A 24,204-nucleotide genomic window follows, 5' to 3' on the forward strand; every position below is an offset into this window, starting at 1 on the left:
TCGAATTCGGGCCGCGTAGACGCGCGGAAAAGAGGAAGCATTATCGCCGGAGGGTTCGGCGGTTGAAAATTCGAATGTTCCACGAAATTTGCCTGATCATACGTGGAATCTACATTTTTAATAATGAAATTACGGACAAATTTTATTCAGAGTTCCTTTTCAATGGAACTCGTTTGAAGTGAAATGTCAGGTTGCTGGTCCAACCTTTGAAAAATTATAGCGTAGGGAAGACTGGGGTAAAAATTTCATAACTATGGTATTGAGAAATTAAGAAAGAAATTGAGATTGCGGTTTATTAAAGGAATCTGTTCGCTAAACAATAGAATGCTTGAAATAGCGAATTTAAATATTGTCGGGCGGTTTAAAGAAATGTTCACAGTTGACAATATTTATAGTGAGCCATAATGTAAACGTGCGACCCATAGTCTACATTTTGTGTTTATTCCTAAAACTTATAGTCTGCTGTTAGTCATCGGTAGCACACATCAATTTGTCTTTATTTTGCTGCCAATATTTTGGAAGTTAGAAAGTTTTCCTTGAAATATACCAGAAAAGAGTGATTATCATCTATTTCGGGCATTGCGACGCTTTTTAGTTGGTAAAAAAATTTGAAAACATCAACGAATTAAAATACAGTATTGAACAATATTTTTATGAACATCTAAAGTAGTTTTGTAACAACATTTTCATCGAGTTTTTGCGAGGAAAGTATCCGAATTGTTTTTTAACAATGTGTTCCATCTATAATGAAGTCATATAATAATAATAAAGAGATGCACGCATGGCCTGATACTACGTTGAGCAGGAACGAACGTACTAATGAATTTATGTTACGATTCTATATACCCATTAGGCTAATGGAAATGTTTTTTTTACTGATATTATGGGATATTAAGGGTCTCTGATGAATCAGCTTTTTCATTTATTCATTACGATGTAGAATTAAGTTTCATTTCTTTCATTGTAGTACTTCAGAGCAGTAAAAATAATTCAAAATAAATAATGAAAGAGATTCGTGATCTAATTCAACAATTAAAGCCTGAAGTGTTTGTAAAATAGAACTCCAGATATCAATCACTTTAGAATAACGTCGGAGAACATATTTTAGTAATTGGAGTAGAATAAGAACGTTTGGTTCTAAAATGTAGAATATAAAAATAATTTGTTCTCTGCTCTCTACAACTATGAATTACATTCTATATGGAAGTACATTCTACGTATATTCTACGATTATGTACATATTTCTATGAAAATTACACATTCATCTATTATGAATTTCCCACTCAAAGTGGGTTTCCAATTCCGTTTAATAAAGACGCAATAAAACAGAGATCATTAAAACATTTAACAAAGTAATTCATTTACATTCTACTGGTGTAATAAAGACCTTATCATTATTACATTACTATAAAAACAATCGAAGTAACCTTCTACACATTCGCACTTAAAGTAGCAATCAAACAGTGATACATTTCCCACCAACGAAACAAACACAAACGAAAGCGCCCCTATCCTCAATACAATATAAAACCCAGAATCAGTTAAGATACACCAGATCCAGCTAACTACCTCGGCAAGTTAATAACGAGTCCAGGTATCTACTCGATAAGATTATCCTTTGTCTCCCGGTTCTCGCCACTTCAGTCTATCCCCCTGACCACCTGTAATCGTTAACTAAATAGGATACTCGATGCGAAGTTCCCCGTCCAACCTTTTCGACTAGATCTTCCAAGATCAGCCTGTGCCCATTAGCAATTTCGAGTTAAGCGCCGTGACGATGACTCGGTATCACGACCAAGGATAATATCTAGCCGGGGCTAAGATCGAGGGAACATTTGTAGCCGTACCTCAGCCACGGCGATAAACGTTATCGCGATACAACCGTGTGGAGAAGCTGTCCCACCTTAAGGGTCCGTCGTGTTTCGTCGCGAAAATCAAGAAGAAATTCCCGGCACTTAGCAAACGAACTTTTGCCAAACGATTCCCCCTGTTTTATCTGTACCGTTCGACGATCCTCTCCGATTCCCCAGGCCGGGGTGTATTGCTTCGAGGAATTTCCCGGAGCCCAGGGCTTTATCGAACCCCGTGGAAATTTGTCTCGTGCCGTGTGGCCGATCTGATACCAGCCGCGCAAATTGAATTCCGTTTTTCGATTCTGTATCACCGGAACGTGTGCAACGAATAATCGAACACGATCTTTCTTAATCCCGAATTATTGTTTCACGGTGATACTACCACCGGATCTCTGTTATACCGTCGATCGTTTTTTTGCCCCGGTTTCGAACGAAAGCACGATTTACCTTGTTCCGACATATTTCGATTGGATGTACTCTCGCTGGTTCTGTTGGTTCTTTTTTTTTGGAAAGAAATCTAGTTACTTGGGGAAATGTTTGAATGCATTCTTATACAGTGACACACGTTTGTTCACATACTTCCGGAATAATAATTAAATGTAACAACTTATGTGCAATATCTACTTATGTATCATCATTGTTTTTACCTGAAGCATACTTTTGTGACAAGTTTTTCTTAATTTTGAAACAAAAGTCATAATTTGGTACGTAATTTGAACGAATAAAGATAACAGTCTTCCGTGAACAAATTTGTGAATCACTGTATATGTGAATAAAAGCAAGTATGTTAAATATACCTTATGTTATCAATTCCATTCTGGACATCGTTTTCTAATACTTCACTTTTTATAAGGTCGTGGAAAATAAGCAAGGGCTATAAATACCATTAGACGAAAACAAAAAAATACCAGCAACTAAAAGTAAACAGAAAAACATTATAAATTGGTGGAAACATGATTGCCACTACCGCGTAAAGGGTTAACACGTTTAACGCCACAGTTTTTACTCTTGGGACAGTATTATGATATAAGATCCATATGTTCAGGTCTTTGGTACTAACAATATAAATATTTACGTGTTGATTTGAACACGCATTACTATCATTATTACTATACTACGAATTATATCTATAAAATGTTAAGAGTTCCTGTTAGGAAACTCAATGTGTTTTTATACAATTTAATAGCGCCCTAACTAATGGAACCCACGAATGTTTTAGAATATTTTACTTTTATTCAATGGTTACTTACAGAGATGCTTCTTTATTTCGATGCTTTTTATATGAGAATGCTAAACAATTCGTTATCTAATAAGTACATAATAAGATTTTCACCTCACCAGTGAAGGGTTAAGAATCAATGACAAATTGGGCTACCAATTACATACAAAAGGAATAATTGTACAGTTACTCAAATAATGGACCTCTACCTATCCTAATACCAAACTATCATGAAGTGATTATTAAACAGTATATATTTTGTAAAATCAGAAAAATTTCATCTTTGATTGAGGTACAACCATTCTGCCATAAGAAGAGATTATAATTAAGCTGTGCTCCAAATATTTCAAAAAGTACTTTAGACATTGAAAACATCAGACTGGTGCTTTTTGGAAATTAAAAAAAATTATAACACATAGTGTAAATAATCAATCTTTCGTATAAACTAGATTCAGAAGTTTTGGTTAACAAATACACTTTCTATTTAACAGTTTTTAAAGAAAAAATTACCTATTTTTGGAAGACTCACAAAAACAGGTACCAAGTAGCGAATTTTCATTATTTTTCAATAAAAGTGCTTCATATGATAACAATCCTGGGAAGTTTAAAAAAGACTCAGGTTTTTTGATTTCAGATGACTAGATTTCGATATTTTAGGTATACCGTTTACGTTTTTTATACAATATATTAAACAAAATAACGTAAAAAATGTTTTTATATCTTAAAATGTATATTATGTAATAAACTTCAGAATGACTAGATCAAAAATCCTAAAGCCGTTCTTTGCGGCGTTCACACCAAAATGTACCCTTAAAGTGTGCGTTCGAGGGTGTTGGTCGATTTCACTGACCCTCCCTCGACCGTGAACAAGAAAGATCGAAAATAGGATTCGCTTTAGTATCTTCTACAGCGAGCCTGTAATCGAGCGTGAGTATAAAGCGGCGCGCAGCCCTCCTAGCTACAGTCTTATCTGCGCTTTCTAAATTACAGTGTATCAAGTAATGGCTTTTAAAGCCGTTACTTGCATAAAAAAGTCCACGGGACAGGACGTTGCACAGCGTTCTTTGCTGGATGCTGGCGTATATTTCTATTTTACACAGAGTCACCCCGTATCTTGACAGCTTGGACTTTTTTAACATCTTTCAGCGGAGCAAGCGAAGATCCGAGATTTCAAATGCAACGCCGAGGAAAAACTGTCATTAACAAAAGATATACAATCCGGGAAGAACATTAATTTCACGAAGGAATTATACGCAGTGTGGCCAAAGGACGTTCACTTGGGATCTAATAGGAATTACAATTCGTAGTAAAAAGAGATTTCAATGGGCATGTGTTGATCGATGCTTCTCATAAAAATTATTGTTGATAACTGGTGTGCCCCATAAATTTTTATGTTTCACTGTTCGTGCTCAGTTGAAGCTTATCTGTTGGAAACGTCAGAAGATAGAGTTCGTTAATCATTTGTTGCCTGAATTTTGTTCATGACTATGAACAAATTTATTTAACTTAAAACGAATGAATATCAGCCTCTAAATATAAATTAACAATGAATTTACAATTTTCAAAGATTTTATTCTTACCCTGGTATCACAAGCGAGAATTGATAATCGCTACAAAGAATGGAACCTATTTATATTAATTAATATACTACCTATTACCAATGAGAGGTTCTAGAATATGACGTGTAGGCCACATAGCGACCACAAATTAAATTAGACCAAAGAAATATCGATATGGCGGTATGTAACTTCAAAATCACACAAGGCTATAGAGGGTTAAACAAGAATTATCTATAAAGTTATTAGATTCTTGAAAATATTTTGACAGCGAGAGGATGGCAGAATCGTATTGACTGCTCTCTATTAACATTCCATCATTGATTCTCATCGATTTCAACTAAACGGGATAATTAAAATTTAGTAATACCATCATATTATAGAGGGTGTTTATAAAATTGCGGTGCGACTAGAAAGGATGTGCTTCTACATGCAAAAATAAGTCGGAAATGTAGAGTCAAATTTTTTCATACGATGCTTCGTTTCCAAGATAATCAATTTTAAAAATAGTGGCAATAAGTAGAAACAGAATGCAATGAACAGACGTGTTATTCAGGTCCTATTCGATTGCACGCGTATCCAGCAGATTTTCAAATTCAATTATCTCGAAAACAAAACATCGTACGAAAAAATGTTAATCTACATTTTCGACTTAGTTTTGCATAAAGAATCACATCCTTCCAGGCTGTACCACCATTTCGGAAACACCGACCTCAGACCCTCGTAAACCCATTTATAGTATAGGTGTAATTATTACGTTTCGTCGAAAATATACAAAAATTTTGATTATCAATAAAATAATAGTATGGCATTTTGTCAATGGAGTGTACAGCCCAGTTTTACCCTAAGTGCTAAAAAAAATTTGACTCGTCTACTTTTTCGTATATCGAAATTAAGTTACTGCTTAACAAATTCCTCCAATCTGTATTTAACCCGTGGTAGGCTCACTTCATACCAGCACCCTGGTATGAATCGAGATTTTCATACTTTGACGTCTTATAACTTTCAGAAATAATAGTAATGTTTACGTACAATGTATGATTTTGATAGAGAATTTCCTTAGGAATCCAGTGGCAATAACCATGTTTCGTAGGAAGTTTTTATGTTTTTCATAAATGTTAATTTAAGAAAGTAAGATTTTTATAATACACAACACGTGACATTTTTTCTGGTGCAAATTCGCACCAGTGAGCTCACCACGAGTTCATCCTGGTATCGTTATCCAAAAAGATTGTAAATGTAACAGTGAAACTATAGGAAGTGAACGGTAGTAAATGGAACAGTGCAACTAAAAAAAAAAAGCTATACTGTATTCACGAATACACATTTACCGAGCTTTTTTTTATTCATGAAATGAATTCTCTATCTCCTCTCAAACGTTTCCGTTCAGCGTAACGTTGAACGAACGAATAGGTGTATGTATCATGCCCAGCGATCTTCTTCGAGACTCCCGAAGTGTTACATTCTCAGTTTTATCGCGGTGCACTCGACCCCGTGAATCGCAATTGAATTTCTCCCCGCTTGAATCGCCGCGTATATTTATTTTCGTCTGGTGAACGAAACTTGTCGTCGCGAGTTACCTTTTGATTTCTCAATCCACCGCAATTTCTCTGAACGGTGACGGCTCGCGCGCGCGTCTTTCCCACCATTTTAATTGCGTCCATTCTGGAGTCGACCGTTGAACGAAAACAAGACGTGAACAAGACGAGAACACGAGGAGCGCGCGCGAAAAGGGCTGCAGACTGCGCGAATCTTCTCGAACGAAGTAAAACGCAGCGAGGCGAGTCGAGTGCTCGAGGTTTCTCGAGGCGAGCGCACTCGAAAATTGTTGTGCGTGGAAAAAGGAATCGTTTCACGGCTCTTTCCGGAAACCAGTTCTCTCGATTTCCTTACGTAGAGTGAACGCACCAATGAATGAACATTTAAGAGATTTTTGAACTATTAAAGTCGAATTTTAAAGAATAATAATATTAATAAATATTCGGCACATGAAAATTAGACTTTTAATATCTATACTTTTTTATAACATATATATCTTCATTTGTAAATTTAGAAAAATGTAAACAATTAAATTAAAAAGAAAAAATACAGATTTCATCAGTAAATGAATATTAACCAGTAAATTAACATTTCTAACCAATAGCGTGAAAATTATTTGAATATATTTCAAGGAATTGATAAAGATCATTTACTTGTTTGTATACATTCTAACAGTATATTCTAAACTTCAATCTGTTACATCTCATCATGGAAATGTCTGACAAAAAAATGTTTCAGACAAAATTTACTTGTTTTTTCCTGTAGAATCTAAATATGTAACGTTTTATAGGGGGTTTCATTTAAAATTATACAGGTACCCTCGCCCCCCCCCTTAAAGGGGAAGAGGGGGCCACTTCACGTTTATGTAGTTAGAAAGGCCCTTCAGATTCATGCCATTTAAGATCAAGAACTTTAAAATCGATGGAATAGTTTTCGAGATATTGAGCTGTTAAGAGTTATGTGGGCCACCCTGTATAATGGTGTTTATTTACTGGTGTATGTACTCTAGTTTCTGGTTGTTCACCCCTCGACAAGAAGACCGATAATCTTCGCGTGTTAATGTCTCTTTGTTTTCTTGCTGGAAATTTTTGTGTAAAATGCGTCGTTCGTTCTTGGGTTAACGACACAGCCAATCCGGAAGTCGGTTCGAATTAGATTACGGCGGCAACGTTACCATTTAACTGTCGATCCTTAATAAATGACGTTCGAATATCGTCTAAGTAAATCACAACCCGAACGTGTTTGACATCCGAACGGGCCGATGCCGATAGGCGAAATAACACGAAGACGTTTTGATTGTTTTTTACTTTTATATTATTCCGTTGGTATTAGTTCAATTTTTAGTGATGTGCAACGTATTCGAACTACATATTTTTCAATTGGTATTTGAAATTAAAGTAAAGACTGTCAATAAACGTACGACACAATATTGGTCCCCAAAAATTCCGTAGCGGAGATTAAGACCTTGAAGGTGAAGAGGGCCGTGACCGTCCTTCTGTAATTGACAACAATCGATTGCGGACCATTATCGAACGTAAAACTACTCAAGAAGCTGCACAAAAACTCAATGTTGAGCAATCCACAGTTGCTCGACATTTACACCAAATTGGGATGTCAAAGACAGTCGACAAATGGATACCGCACGACTGCGGGGACAGTGAAAGCGACACAAGAGATGATAAAAAAAATCGCCGTTTACGAAATCTGTTCTGTGCCTTCGCGCAACAAAAGCTTTTCTCGATCGAATAGTGACGTTTTCAAACATCTGGATAATTTCCTGTAAGTCTTCAATGTCCAAACAGCTCAAAATGCCTTCGAAGAATTTATCAGCTCCAGGAATCCAGACTCCTACGCCACTGGAATAAATAAGCTTGTCTTTTGTTAGCAAAAATGTGTAGAATCTAATGGTTCTTATTTCAATTAGTAACGTACACTGCGAGCTGAGATATGTTGCTTTAAATTTGAAGATTAAAAACGGCAATTATGTTTGCACCAACCTAATAATAGAAATATAAAGAATCGGAAAAGTAGAAACTTTGTTATCCGCTACTGTAACTGTATATATTGACCCTTCTCTAAATTCCAACAATTAAAACGTACAAAGTAAGAGAATAATATTCCATCTGTCTTATTTCAACGTTCACCAGAAGCTCTATACAACATCTATCGCCCCGACGATTCGGCATCGCTCAGTTAAGACCAATATGGCCGCCGAGTCGGTGACTACAAAGCGTAAAAGTAGTAATTTTTATTATCCGCTACTGTAACTGTATATATTGACCCTTCTCTAAGTTCCAACAATCAAAACGTACAAAGTAAGAGAATAATATTCCATCTGTCTTATTTCAACGTTCACCAGAAGCTCCATACAAAATCTATCGCCCCGACGATTCGGCATCGCTCAGTTAAGACCAATATGGCCGCCAAGTCGGTAACTACAAAGCGTCCGTTCCAGGGCATATCGCGGTGGCATTTCTTTTTCCTCTCGTTACACGACGGCGGCGGCATCAGCCATTCTAAGCACCTTCGCCCGAGGTCCGCGGTGTATTAAATTAGACGGTGACGTGGACGAGCGAAGGAGGTTCTCTCGGATAGGATGTGGGGGCGTCCCGGAGCTCATCAAGAGTCAGAGGCCCATTCAGCCGGTCATTGTCTGCGGTAATGGAATGTATTAATATCGGAGAGCCCGCGGGGGCCGCCGACCGGGACACGCTTTTGCTCGCTTGCTCGCTCGCTGTGTTCCTCTCTCGTTGCTCGTGCCGGCCTCGCTCCTAGTTACAACCGCGGCCTGTACGGCGGATATGTCCCGTGGGATGGAATATTCGTATAAACCGCTGTTGCACTGCAACCGCCCGATGGAATACTGGACCGTACGCATTAATATCTAAACGATAGGGATGGGAGAGAACGTTGTTGCGGAGTGAGATAGAAAGAGAGGGGAGGACGAATCACTGGTGAGCGAAACGGATGAGGACAATGAGGGACCAGAGGGTGAAGGATAGACAAGGTAAAGGGGATGAAGAGAGAGAGAGAGAGCTGGCGCACGCGTAACCACCGCATCCCGTATTCATGCGTTGCACTGCCGGCTACAAGAGGCGTTACACGGGCAACCCTTTACCACTGGCCAGGTGTAATATTTTTTTTACACCGGCGGAGCACGTCGAACATCCTTCCACGGTAATTGTATTAGAGGGCTACGGGCTGGCGGGCTTCTAATGCTCCCGGAGAATGGACCTACCTAGGCTATACAGTTCGCGGAAGTGCGGCTTCTGGCGGCTGACGAATGGGGTGTTTTTCTTTAGACCACCCCCCATCCCCCCTTCTCGTGGTGGTAATCGCTGGAAGGGAGGATTTTTGGGAATGAATGGGTTGTCTCGTGGTGTACACAGGGTCGCATGTGACTGAAAAATAAATCGAAAATACGAGGCGTATTCATGAAGCAAGGTCTGGTCAGCAATTCGTCGCACGAGTTCTTGACTGTTCTAACTTCATTTTTCGGAAAAATTTAGTTAATCAATCCACGTGTATCTCATTGGCCCAAAGAATACAAATTCACCATAACACATGTAAAGGAAATTCAACCTAGAAAAGAACAAATATTCTTTTAAATCCTAACTCCGAAACTTTGTAAGGTTTTTGAAATGAATGGCTGTATCTCCAAATATTAAGAACAAATACGATTTATGTTGATAATAGGACAAAATTTTGTCAAATATTGTAATAAATAGATGTTTTATACCTAATATAGTACATATTGTACGTAAAATATACAGTAAATTAAAAGCCCACACAAATTCCGCCGAGAGTACTATTAAAATTTCAGTAATTGTTAAACAATAAAAATAAAAACAATCAGAAATATGTTGTGTTTTTGGTCAGCTACTGTAGATATGTAATAACATATCTAACTGAATTGCGACTATGTAGAAAAATATCTACATAGTCGCAATTCAGTTCCATGCATTTGATGTGTCGTTGCAACAGCTTTTTTAAATCTGGATCAAAAGTCTTACGACTGTGACTTCACCCAGTTTGTCACTCCTGTCATCGGTCCGTCATCGTTTTGAAATACATACTGATATATATTGTGAAATCTTATAGAAACTGAGAAGCGCCTTAGAAAGAAAAAACGTGGAATACTGTCGTCTAGAACTTTCAAAGCCGTGATGGACTGATGACAGGAGTGACAAACTGTTTGAAGTTACTAGCGGAAGAGTTTTTTGGGGCAGGTTCAAAAGAGTTTATGCAACCACATACCAAATGCATGTAAGACAATGGCGGCTATGTGGAAAAATACTGTACGTATGTATGTAGGTATTGTTCGCTATCATTTAATATTGTTTTCCTTCCACTTAAACAGGAGAATAGTGTTTTCTTTTAAATTGTTGGCCGGACATTACTTTGTGGATTCGCTTGGCACATACGTATACTGTAAAATATTCGCGAAACTGGCTACCTTTTAGAGACAAGTAAGTTTGAATTTCACATCACGATATATGGACATGTAATTAAATGTATGCGAAATAAAGTAAACAACAAAATATAATAATTTTTACTTAAATCATGCGAATTAAAGTAAACAACAAAATAGCTAATACTACAAGTCAGTTTATTTAAAAAAAAAACAATAATTTTATTGTTCCAAAATTCATTAATCTTATAACAAATATTATTGATGCAAGCATAAGAAATTCAAAATTAACAGAAACATGAAAAATGTATGTACATAAAAACTGTACACCGTTTGATTCCTTTATTCTAATAAAAGAAGTATATATTTCAATTTTTATAGCAGAAGATAATTTATCCTTTCACATAACGAATATACTCGTCATTGCCCATTGGTCATTGCACGACGAGTGTACAGTAATCCCTCGTTAAACGCAACAAACTCTGGTTCGCTTCGCTGCATTCACGACGACATGGAAACGTTTTCAGCACCTTACAATGTAATTATTTGCTCGAAACTCGAGCCTCGATAGCTTGGCTTTTTAGACCTATTAAAAGTTTTCGTGTATCTCCTCTGGTTTTCGACCTAGTACTTCCAGGTTGAAACTTTAAGGGGTGGTATCGCCCCGTAAACATGAAAACTGGCCAATATAAAAAAATACGTATCTCTTATTTTTTGGTCCTCTACGACATATCTGCAAACCAAAGCAATCGGAGGTAGACACCTGGGATACTCTTCTTGTTCGAGTGAACATTAAACCTACTTATCTTGTATCTCGTCCCTATAACCTCGAATGTCGAACCATTACTACGCTATCAAATTATTCTTCCACGGTTGCCAACCACGAGGCTCTATTTACATCGACTGAACGTGTTTCTTGAAAAATCGCGATCAACACACAGGACAAGCTTTCACGCGTTCGATCAACGCTCGATCGAACGATCCGCGGGAAATTAATTGCAAGGAAGCCGCGTAGATAAATACCGCCTCGCTCGTAGGTAGCCTTCCGCATAAATATTAATTATCCGGGGGCGAACGAAACGACGTCTCGTGCCCGGGGTAACGAAAATAGAAAAACATACCAGAGACACGACGAGGCGGTGATTTAATTGCACGTTGTTACCCGGCGAAATTTATTCTTCCTGGAATATGCATTAGATCGCCCCGATTAGAATTTATCAACTTTCTCGCGTGCCACCGTTGACCGAACCTTGTTTCTTATTATTTCTTCTTTCTCTTGCTACTTTCTTTCTTTTTGCATTTTCATTTTTGTGCGGCGCGACAGTGAGAAATACGGAATAATTGCCGCACGCTTTCGCATATAAATGGGAAAAGGGAGCCGGGAGTGACGGTCCGATTAGAAATAATTACCAGGCTATGACGCGGTCTGCTCTCTTTGTTTACCCGGCGATAAACGTCTTTCACTGTGCGCGCACGCGAACCCGATAAACCGGATTCACGTATTAACGAGCGTCGGGAACGACGGTTTTTAGTATTCATGAACGCGTCACAATTAATGAATCCTGAAGTATTAATTTTCGTCGGTGTCGTGTACATTCGACCGATTAAACTGCCTACTTGTCTCGCCGCATAAACCTCTGATTTAGTTTTTCGTATCGCGCGCGCCTCGGTTCCCGCAAGTAAATCGCTATTTCGCGCGGCACTCCGCTTTAGTGTGGGCTGTAACATGTTAATGACTTATTAGATAACCACTGTACATTGCACGTTAACGGAGAACAGGATAGATCTGTTTTATAGAAATACGTTGAAGGTTTTTGTTCCGTTTTTCTGTGTAGTTCATGGTGTCAGCAAGGGTTTAATGTTGGGTGGAGAGTTTCCTGAATGTTTGATGTAAGTCTGCTGTTTATGGTGGTAATTAATCAAAAATTATAATGAAGTATTTAGGTTTGATGCTGTCATTGGTGGACTACGAATGTTTATGTATTCATAGCATAATGGATTATATGTATAAAATACTATAGAACTAAAGGTGTCTTTATTTTATTTTAAACTCAATGAATTTTGTTTAACCTGCTAACTGCATTTGTCCATCAGGGTCTATGCCTACTTTATCACTTTAGTGACAATATTTGGAACATTTTTTGACGCTTGGTAGTACGAATGACATCCAAACATTAGAAACAAGGTCTTAGTGTGACTACTAGCTCGTTGTTCATCGTGAGTAAATATGTTGTCTATAAAAAAAGTTTTTAAACGTTTTAAATAGTCTTAAAATGACTCTTTAAGAAAACAAATTTCTGCATAGGATACCAAAAAGATGAGGTAAGCGGGTTAAAAAATCTGTAAAATTTAGTGTAACTTCTATCCTTACAAATTAATAATAAGTAAACCAGAAATAAAGCTAACAAATCTAGTCATTCCCCTATACAGGTTTCTCATTAAATTTTCTGCAAAAATGACACAAGCTTTTAGAATTTTAAGAGGTAGTATTTCTTTTGCACTAATTGTATTAACACTTTGATCACCACGTCACCCATATTATAAGTGACACAATGTTTGATTCTCAAATAAAAATTAATCTTTATGACAACACATTGAGTACAATAAATTTTGTGAAGGCCTATGAAATTCAATAAAGTTAAAACTCTAACAAATCTTGGTTTACAAGTAGCCTTGTATCATTAAGGGGTTATGCCAACCTATACATTTTAAAAAATCGATTTTTGGGTTTTAATATTTTCTTACAGTATATCATTTTAGAAATATTGTGTGAAAGTTTGAAGTTGATCTGACCAAAATTGGCGGAGTCACGCCCGTTTAAAGTACATATACGGCCTTGGAAGTTTCGGAGCAGATATAAAGTGGTAGAATTCCTTACTAGGGGTGCGTGAGTCATGAATACTGTGCCCCAATGCAATTTCTGGTTGTGTTAGTAAATACACAAAGCTATATGAAGCCGCAATACTAAAAATAACTATATATAAACAATTTGCATTGATTCGGTTGTAAACCTGACTTGAAACTTTGAACGTGTTTGTCTCAAAACTACGTTTTCTAAATCGGTAACCAAAATATCTCGAGAACCACGGCATCGAACTGATTCAGCTTTGGTGGACTCATTCTATACATAAAAATCTAGTGCCTGATAATGGCTTTTTGTACTTCATTACGTAGTTTGTATTTTATAGAATATTATAGATAAAAAATGAACGATTTTTTTGACGAAAATCGATACTTCGATTTTGAACAGCCGACATTTTATGGTAAATTAATTTTTCAGGATAATGAACGATCAGGTACTAGATAATTTAATATATTAACTAAATATGTTCGGATTTTTTATCTTAGATAAGCGAACTAAAAGTTACAGTGGTCACCGCAAAACGCCTAAAATAAAAACGCCGCCGGGAGATCGCTGATATTTCCCCTATTTATACTTTTTTTTGCATTGAAGAAATTATTATAAGCACTTTAAAATGTACACTTTCGAATACAATGACGTATGTTTAAAATAATCTTCAAGTTTTTTAAAAAAAAATTCCGAAAGTATATGTCTTTTTTCGAGCTCGCAGGTAAGCACAACCCCTTAAAAGAATAGGTTCCACTTCATGGACTTTTCGTGGGTGTTATTTAGCACTTAACCTGTTAATTATCGACAACAATGGTAACAATCTGAGATGAGACAGAGTTCGGTTTTTTCACGAAAATATAAAATTAAATAGTCAGTGTACATAAGTGTAACTGATACAACTGGTCTGTGCGTTCAACATCATTTCTTATTTTTCAGCAACACAATTATCATTCATACTATTCACAATTACGAAAAAACCGAAGATGTCTCTGATCACGAAATGTAAAACAAAACGATACACAATCCAAAGTAATAAGACAAATGCAATGATTGATAAAAAAACTCACGAATAAAGATAAGATCAGTCACGATCCCAGATCCTACAAGAGCTATGAAACCAGACCAGAGCAATCAAGGTTCACAATTGCAGGAAACATAACACAGATCCGTTCTCTTGGCTCCGTCGCGAGAAAGAAGAACTCCTCAAAAGAAATGAAAGCTCCCGAAACCTTTTTCTATTATTTTCCCCTGGTAAACCACAACCCCATCCCTCCAACCCCGTGGCAGTAAAACTTTCCATCGGGGCAGCTGCTCTCAAGTTTGCCCTTGCCCCATCAGCCATCCGTTACGAACTTGCTCGCGCGATGATCCATCGTTATAATAGTTATTCGCGGATACAAGCTGCCGTATAACCGCGTTGTAAAGACGGAACGCACCCCCGCAACGAAGGCTCGAGGCCTGCGATACGTTCTGGTATAGTGTGCACCGCCCGATTACGATTTGATGGCGCCCAACCAACGTAACAGAAGGCGGCTGCCGGTAGACACGAATGACTAATGGTATCGAGAAAGACAAAGACAAATAGATAGATACAGTCTGTACCATAAGAGCGTGGACGCGATATCTCTGAAAGTTGATACCCAATAAAGAGCAGACTGTGATAATGTAAACGTATCGTTCACTTACTGCAATAATGACATAACTAAAAAATCACGATTTTAGAGAAAACGATACAGTAATGTCTCGATGAGTGTGAGTCGATTTGCTCACGATAAGTGTAAAGTCGGCATCCCCACCACTGGGGAAGGGAGCCGTGGAACCGGTCAAGCGTATAATTTTTTGTCTGGCGCGCCGCGGCGGCTTCCCTTTTACGAGCCGACGCACAGTGGGCCGATCATAAGACATTCTCGGACATTTGATCAATTTTGTTGTTGTCGAAATCATTCAAATTTCTACATAAAAGTAATACTAGAAGAGTCAGTCTATTAGAAACTATCGTCATTTATACTTTTTTCGTTACTTTAAATAGAAAAAATAGTATTAGAACTAGACATTCGCATGATAATGTAAGTGACGACTGTTGAAGAGACGCATTTCTAGTGAACATTTTACAATAGTATGTATATTAAATCCCATAACTGATAACATATATTAAAGAGTGTAAAATGATGAATGAATTGTGACATTTTTTTGTATAATTATGTGAATGTTTATTACGTTTCAATAATTTTTATGAAGTCTTCAAAACTGTGTTAGATGTATTACTTTACATCAGTATAATTATGTGAATATTTATTACGTTTCAATAATTTTTATGAAGTCTTCAAAACTGTGTTAGATGTATTACTTTACATCGGGTATAGTAAAAAGTCCTAAAGTATCTGACCTTCCCGTCTGTCACAATATGTTGTGAAAGAATCCTATTTTTATATGCAAACCAATTCAATTTTTTCATATATTTTTTTATGCATTATCAAGAACTGTGCAAATTATTGCTTATAACCTAATTGATTTACATGAAAAATTTGAAGCAGTTAATTTTTTAAGTGTCAATATTAAATAGCTTACAAAAAATCGAATATTAGTAATTGTTTAAAAAAACTTGTTTACCACCTATATTTTTGAAATTCTATCTATAAACTATACATTTCTAAAAGGAAAATACACCAATGGTGCTGAAAACTATCGACTAAATAGTCGATAGTATGTTGCGATTAAATAGTCATTAGTCGATAGTTTAATTTAGTCGATGGTGCCCAATCACTATCTCGTACGCCGACAATTTGATTGAAAACATGCTGAGACGTTGCCAAAGTATGTATAGGTAATCGCTAATGGAGGAGATTAACCCCACTACTAACAAGGGACATCACTCAAGCGCAACATACTGATTTTTATGCCGTTTGGTACAAGGATAGTATTTTGAAAAATATTTTCTACGTATTTTTTTGCAGCTGCTGGCATTCACATATAGGGGGTGAAAACAGTTCTCAAAGTAGTGAGTAAAAAATACATTTGCCTTAATATCTCACAAACTATTCGACTTAGAAAAGATATTTGTTAACAAAAATATACTGTTTTTCTTCAATAATAAACATAACTGCTTAAGTAGATTTCGAAATACTAATTTGTTTAAACAATTACTTTTTATTTTTTAGTATTTCGAGAAATTACTTGAGCAGTTATTTTTATTCTGAAAACAAATACGCAATTTGTATTAACAAACATCTTATCTAAGTCGAATAATTTGCGGGATATTAAGAAAAATGTATTTTTCACCCACAACTTCGAGAGCTGTTCTCATCCCCTAGATATGACTATCAGGAACTAAAAAAAAACACGTATGAAACATTTCTTAGCGGCATAAAAATTCGCGTGTTACACTGAAGTGATGTTCCTTGAAAGAGAATGCGTATTAATTGTCTGAATGTACCTTCGATCTACACACATGAAGCGTTTCATAAAAAATAATCGTTTTTGCACAGATATTGCGTCCACACCTTTCCGAAACAGACTGTAGATAGACACAAAAAGAACGTACACATTCGCAATCGAAAATGAAAAATGGAGGCTTACCGTGCTAGGTGCGGGCCGACGTTTCCTGTGTCGAAGGTAGAGCTGGCCGTGATATCCGCGTCCGGGATCGCGCCGGATTCCATGCCGAGCGGCGCGATGCATTGGGCTGAAACAAAATAGGGACGGTCCCCTGCAGGTTAAACCGTTCGCCACGAATTTACATAGGGGTGTGTATCGGTGCCTGGACTGCAACCCGCTCCCCTTCCTCTTTGGATCATAAACGGCTAAATAACCAGCTAACCAGAGATGAATCCGGCGGATAGAGCCGGTTTACGTTCTTGTATACGACCGTTCCGCCTCCTTCGAGATGGGAGACCCAGGAACGCTGCGCCTGGGTAGGAAGGACTGCCTTAACGTTTCCGTATCGCCGGGACCGATCAAATTGTTTCATAGGGGAACACGGCAGCGTTACAAGGACGCCAATGTATCCCAGGCTACCAGGAACCAGGAACGGACGGGCCTATCTTGATACAATATTGTCCGGCACCCAGGACTAAACCCGCGGTTATTTACGGTTTTGTTCACGTCACGCGTCCGTTGCGAACAGGGAAAGTACGAGACACCTCGGACCCAGGGTTCAAACGATCACGTTTCTTTTTTTTCAGACAGTGAGAAGTTTGAGTTGTGTATAGAGTTGTGGTTCACTCGTCGGTTATGTGTTAATAGGATATTTTTATTTCATTGTTAACCTTTAGAGGATTGACAGGTTCTTTTCATGACATTTTATAATTTAAAGCTGGAACTTTTATATATTTGTTATAGTGTTGCACTACGAAAAATAAGCGTTCATCTGGAGCTTAAAAATAGGGTTCTTGTTTTCTAAAGGTTAATAGGATACTTTTGTTTCATTGTCAATAGGATGATCGAGCCCTTGGAAGCATTGGTGGTGTGTCGATAAATATGCTTTTAAAATATTTCGAGTGTTGGCTATGCGCTGCGATTGGTAGTGAACGATACCGCGGGAGCTCGGCCGACAGACTCGCACTCTGATTGGTCGGGGTTTTTGGTTAATGTCTCGTTAACAAAACCTTGAATAACATTTTTGCTAAGGAAAAATTTGTTTCAAATCACCTCACGAGTGATGCATTTCAGGGACCTACAACACTTTTGTGTGTGAGTGCCTATATGAGTACCTATATCGGGGATTACTGATTATACTGACAAGAAAAGTTACTCGGATGTTAAATTAGTTTTGAAAAAGGAATGGTTGGAAGTTATAGGATTCATCTTTCTGAAGATTGACATGGTCTCCCATCCGAGAAATTCAGTATCGGCCAGAAAAATGATGTCAAAGTCTGCCATAATCAGCTCTGAAAATTTATATAAACAACTTTCTTTTCATAATTTGCTGATCTTTTAACCCTCGCACGGTGGTGCCTGGATTCATATGGACCCCAGTTTCTAAAAGCTCCATCTAACTCATCAATCTATGAATCGTATTTAAGCTAGGAGTTATTCATATTAAGTCATATAAGGAAGTAGGTCATCTTGAATGATTGCGTTCGAAAATAACGTTTAAAAAGTAGAAAGTACAGTGCAAACGGACCCAATCACCGCTACTATGCGAACATGAAGAACAAATGCGTTCCGAAGGTGTATTTAGGAGCTGCTTGACGGACTGTGATTTCTGCAAGATTGGTCATCTGTACTCTTTTTACATAAGACCTAATTTGTTCTTTATAGTATTATGGAGAGTTCTATGAAAAATTCAGTAAACTGTACACTTTTATGACCTTACATTTATCTGTATAGAAAATAAAGAAAACCAATCGAATAATTGCAAAATCTCAGACTCATACCACTATAGCGAAGGAATGCTAATACTCAATTTTACATTATCAATCAGTCAATATTCCTAATTTCCATTTATCAAATCACAAACAAATGATAACCTAACTACTCGATATTTACACATTCAAACCACTTCGAGAGACTGCGAAGAATTGCACGAATTACAGATACGATAAGAAACGTATTCCCCGAGTTTAACGATATTTTCTCATTCCCTGCTGGAAGAGGCGCATGCAACAGCGGTTTGCATTATTTCGAGCCCATGTGCAATGAAGAATACATTGAATTCTCGAGGCCGTCTGGTTCGGTTACGTGAATGGGCTCGATTATCGGTCGTCGAAGGCGAATCGTCGGCCAGGGGCTTGGTGAAGCGAGGTGGGTTGCCGCGTCGTTTGCAATTTATGCATATCGAAGTTCTATTACCGACTAAAATGCGGGTCGATAAAATTTGCCGTCGTTCGCATGGCAAATAACGATAACACCTAATGCCGGATATCGAGTGCAGGTGTACCCGGAACAACGCGATGGGGTGGTTGCTCAGGGGACGGGGGTTTGCGCCTGTGCCAGTAACCGGAGACCCTCACGAGAATTAATAGCGGAGAATTCGAGGCTTATAACTCAAGGAATCCCTGCTAAGCCATCGAGGAACAGAATGGCCATGTAGGCGGCCATTAATATCAGTAAAAGTTTGTACCGTTCTTGGACGAATACCATCGTCGTAATTCCGCCGGGTGGATCTCGAGCGCGGTGTTATCATCGTAAGATGAAATTCTTACGGACTGCGAATTTGTCTTGGCCGGAATATTGGTACCCGCATTCCGAAACCGGTGAATGGGCCAACTTGCCACCCAATTGAACTAATACAGAAACGTCCCACGGTAACGTATGTATGTATTTATTGTCGAGAATGCTTCTTGGTACAAATCGTATTTGGAAAGAGAAACAGCAGTTTAAAACACCGTTCTTGATTATTTGTGAGGGGCGCTCTTCTCGATGACAAACAAACTTTTTCTTATTTTATAACTGAATATGTAATAAAGACGTATTAATTGTTGGATGATTAGCCTTCAGTTGGTCATGGTATAGGGTGTTATCTTTTGAGCTTTATTAGGTGTAACTTCCCATTCAAGAAATACAGTAAATCATCAATGAGTGTTCGAAGGCTCCTCGGCACTGACAAGGAGAGGTCTCCAGATGTAACGCTGACTTTTTAATGAGGTTTAGCACAATGATAGAGCTTAAATACTGAAGTCAATGATATTTGTTTCAGCCGCATATGGCTATTAGTTTATGAAATATTTAATTGTTCAGTACCGAGGACCCTTCGCACACTCATCGATGATTTACTGTACTGGTCATTTCTACTCTCGTTAGTGTTTGTAAACATTCATAACGGTGTGACATTATTCTTTTTGACAATATTTTGATATAAATTCACAGAAAACATATAATACTGTATAATACGCTTATTAATGATTCTAAGTATATTGCGGATTTTTTGGAATTATAGCGTGCACAATTATCTGAAACGAACTACTATAAGTAGACAGTGGATCTTTATACAAACATCAATCTTCAAACATTTATTTACGCGAACTAGAAACAAACAAGAATTTCTTTACTGCATCATCGCTTTTATCAAATCCCATATATGTACAACGAAAACCCTATACAAATTGATCAAACTTCGTAATATACAGAATTTCAGAAAATTGAGTACGCTATAAATGTATAAAATTCGCCGGCGAGCTATAAGTTGTATAACAAAAATTAGTAAGGTTTTTACTGTCCTCAGAATCTCCCTCTTAATAATTAGAATAAATTCTTTTGGGATTCCAATTTTCTTAAACTACCGCACAAAAATCTACTATATTAGCATGAACATCCGTAGTCTACTTATAACTCATCGAAGTCATTACGGTCATCATAACTGCCTCAATCGACTTTTCATTACCTCTAACAACTTTTGCAACTCCCTTAACTTTTTCAACACTTCTCTAAACTCCTTTAGGCGTTTTGCTTGTGCCGCTATTCGTGAATTCTCATAATTTCTTTTTCTCATCTTTTCTTCTTCCTTTTCCTTAAGCCCTACCCATCTTTATGTTTTATTCCACATTTTCTTCCTAGTACTTTACCCGTGTGACTTTATACTCTATACTTTATACTCTATACTCTATACTCTATACTCTATACTCTATACTTTAAAGTAGTTTGTTTAAGGTAATATTTTGTACTATACTGTATATTCCGTATTTCTCTCATGTAACAAAAGGGACTTCCCGTAAAATAAATTTACATTTTTATTATTATTATTATTATAAGTAGAAATACCAAGTGATTCACAAGCGCTCTAATTAGCGATATACAAAATTACTCGTGCTCGGTAAATTTTCACAGAAGCAAAATTCCATACGAAACGGTTATACTCTAAAGTCGATTTATTTCAACTCATACATATGTTCATTTCCCATCCGGTCACATGTCCCATCCCGATTCACCCCGGAGAAACTCGACGTGAACTTCAATTAATAACTCAAGATTTATCGTCGTAAACAGACAATAAATCTTTCGACGGGAGCGTATCAGGAAAAATCAATGGTAATCAATATGAGGATAGCCTTCTCGAGGGTTAAGACAAAGAAAGCCGCTCGAGAATCAAACACGTCGTGCTATTATTATTAATGAAGCCACGATATATCGCGCGCGGCGCGATGTCTCGCACCCCTGGAATTCTCACGACCCACGCGCGCAACTTTTCGGGACCCCAGCGAGCCGAGGTAAACTTGGCTCGTTCTCTGGTAGAATCTGTTTCCTTTGTCGGCACGTCCGACCTAACGAGCCACCGGTGAGATATCGCGCTCGTAAATCGATCGTGAATAACGGTTCCGGAGCGCTGAAAACCCGTCTTTCTGCGATCTTTGCGCCGTACAGCACGCCCCGGCGTCGTTCAATCCGCCTCGAGAGTAGTGATGGGTTCGTTCGCAAGTCATTCAAACATGCCTGGAGTTACATTGATCTGTATGAGCACGAGAAGTTTAAACAGTTGAAGCATACTTTGGACGTGGTGAGGTGTTTGAACTCAAGGTCAAGGTGAAACTTTTCAAGCCGTTCAAGTAGGCCAAGCGGATAAACCAGCGATGAGCCACCTTTTTTTCTAACAACGAAATAAAATTGCAAACCCAGTAATCCAAAGAAGTCGGTGTAACCACAAGCTTAAAAGAATCTGATTTATTAATTAAAAAACTGTTTGTCTACTGCAGTTTTCACTTAACTTTTTTTACTTTATCTGATTACATTGGGACGTAAAGCAGCAGAAACTGTTCGCAATATTAATCTTTTATTTGGTGAAGGTACAACTACTGAACGTACTGTGCGACATTGGTACAAACTATGTATTTCGTAGAGTGATGAAAGTCTCGAAGGTAAAAAAGGTCGAGAGTGGCCTTCCATCATTTATAATGACGTATAACCCGCCACTGATGATGACCCGCTGTTGGTCCATGATATGAAGATGACCCGCGTACAATTGTTCAAGGACTTGTACAGAAGGTATTGGATTGTTCGGAAAGTTATTTCGTTTTTTTTTTCAGTTAAATGTTGTTAATTGTATTATTACGCAGACAACTTCAATCTAACTTATACAATCATTATATATTTTCATAACTATCATTTCAAGCTTAAGTTTAAAAAAAATTGTTTTTGAATCTGTCAAGTCGTTTTTGTTTGTTGTCGCATTAAAAATGGAAAACCAAAGTGAGCATTTTCGGCATATTTTGCTTTTTTATTACCGTAAAGGTAAAAATGCAGTGCAAGCAAGAAAATAATTGTTTGCTGCGTATGGAGAGGATATGTCGACTGAACATGCCAGTGTCAAAATTGGTTTTCGAAATTCCGTTCTGGTAATTTCGGTGTCAGAGATGTATGTACCACGTTCTGGAAAGCCAGTTGAGGCTGATGAAGACCAAATAAAGGCATTAGTGAAATCAAATCGTCGGATGATTGCATGAAAAATTGCTGGGAGGTTGAATTTATCAAATTCAACCGTTCATGAGCATTGGAAACGATTTGGTTCCGTTTCAAAGCTCGATATTTGGGTTTCACACGTTCTCAAAGAAAGAGATTTAATTCGCAGCATTACCATCTACGATATACTGTTGAAACATAAAGAAAACGATCTATTTTTGAAGCGAATCATAACTGGTGATGAAAAATAGATTCTATGCAACAATGTTAAACGCAACCGATCATGGAGCAGACATGATGAATCAGCTCAAAGCACATCGAAAGCTGATAATACCCATCGCCCATACCAAGAAGGCGATCGTCTCTGTTTAGTGGGATTGGAAAGGGATTGCTTTTTTTTTGAGCTCCTACCAAAAAGAAGGCGATCGTCTCTGTTTAGTGGGATTGGAAAGGGATTGCTTTTTTTTTGAGCTCCTACCAAACAACCAAACAATTAAGTCGAATGTGTGCTGCCATCAATTGGACAAACTGAATGATTCCATCAGGCAAAAGAGGCCAGAATTGGTAAACAGAAAAGGCGTAGTGTTTCCTCACGACAACGATAGACCTCACACAAGTTTGGTGACTCGCCAGAAGCTGTTACAGCTCGGATGGGATGTGCTACCGCATCCAACATATTCACCATTATCATTTGTTTCGGTCCCTGCAATATTCTTTGACTGGCAAATCTTTTCATTCAAATGATGGTGTGAAAAACTACTTAATTCAGTTTTTTTGCCAATAAGGACAAGAAGTTTTACGAGTGCGGAATCACTTCATTACCTGAAAAGTGATAAAAGGTATTGAAACAAAATGGTCAATATACAGGGTGGTCCACCCTGTATAATTGAATAAAACTGTTTCTTTCTATAAAAAAAAATCATCTTTCATTTTCATACAAAAAACGAAATTACGTTCTGAACAACCCAACAGATGTAGTTAAAACAACAGTGTCTAATCACTTATAGGAAATTAACTAATAAAACAAGTTTAAATTTAATGTGCAAAAACCGCAGTTTCTTTCTGAGCAACTTAATAATTGGCGGGACTCGAGTTGCTGATCACTGGGATAAACGATTGTGAAGCCATCGATTCTCTATCACCTTGAGTCACTTGGCCTTCCAATGGTTTGAACATTTTGAACCCTACCTACAGTCTCAACACGCCTGGTCACGTCCAAATTATGTTTAGATTGTTCCAACTTCTCGTGCTCATAGAAGTCTAAATACATTTGAACCTGTTTGGACGTGGAGTCAATTCCCACCCAGGAACTGTACAGCTACACCTCTACGCTAAGATAGTCGTCATCCTGGACCATAGCCACCGTCTCCTACGACAGGTTACCCCTTTCCCATCAAGTTAAAGAAAAATACCATTATTTCTGCTCTATTGACGCCCGGACAAAT

The 24,204-nt window shown here is 37.6% G+C and overlaps 1 protein-coding gene across 1 annotated transcript in view; it reads right to left on the minus strand.

Annotated features, from left to right (window-relative positions):
- Positions 1 to 24,204, minus strand: part of LOC107186128 (discoidin domain-containing receptor 2-like) — a 167,697-nt gene that overhangs the window by 139,825 nt on the left and 3,668 nt on the right. Inside the window, exon 2 of the mRNA XM_015573939.1 lies at positions 17,006 to 17,111. Coding sequence (XP_015429425.1) covers positions 17,006 to 17,111 — 106 coding nt within the window. The remainder of the gene's footprint in view (positions 1 to 17,005; positions 17,112 to 24,204) is intronic.

Source organism: Dufourea novaeangliae, unplaced genomic scaffold, assembly GCF_001272555.1.
Source record: "Dufourea novaeangliae isolate 0120121106 unplaced genomic scaffold, ASM127255v1 scaffold69, whole genome shotgun sequence".
Lineage (NCBI taxonomy): Eukaryota > Metazoa > Arthropoda > Insecta > Hymenoptera > Halictidae > Dufourea > Dufourea novaeangliae.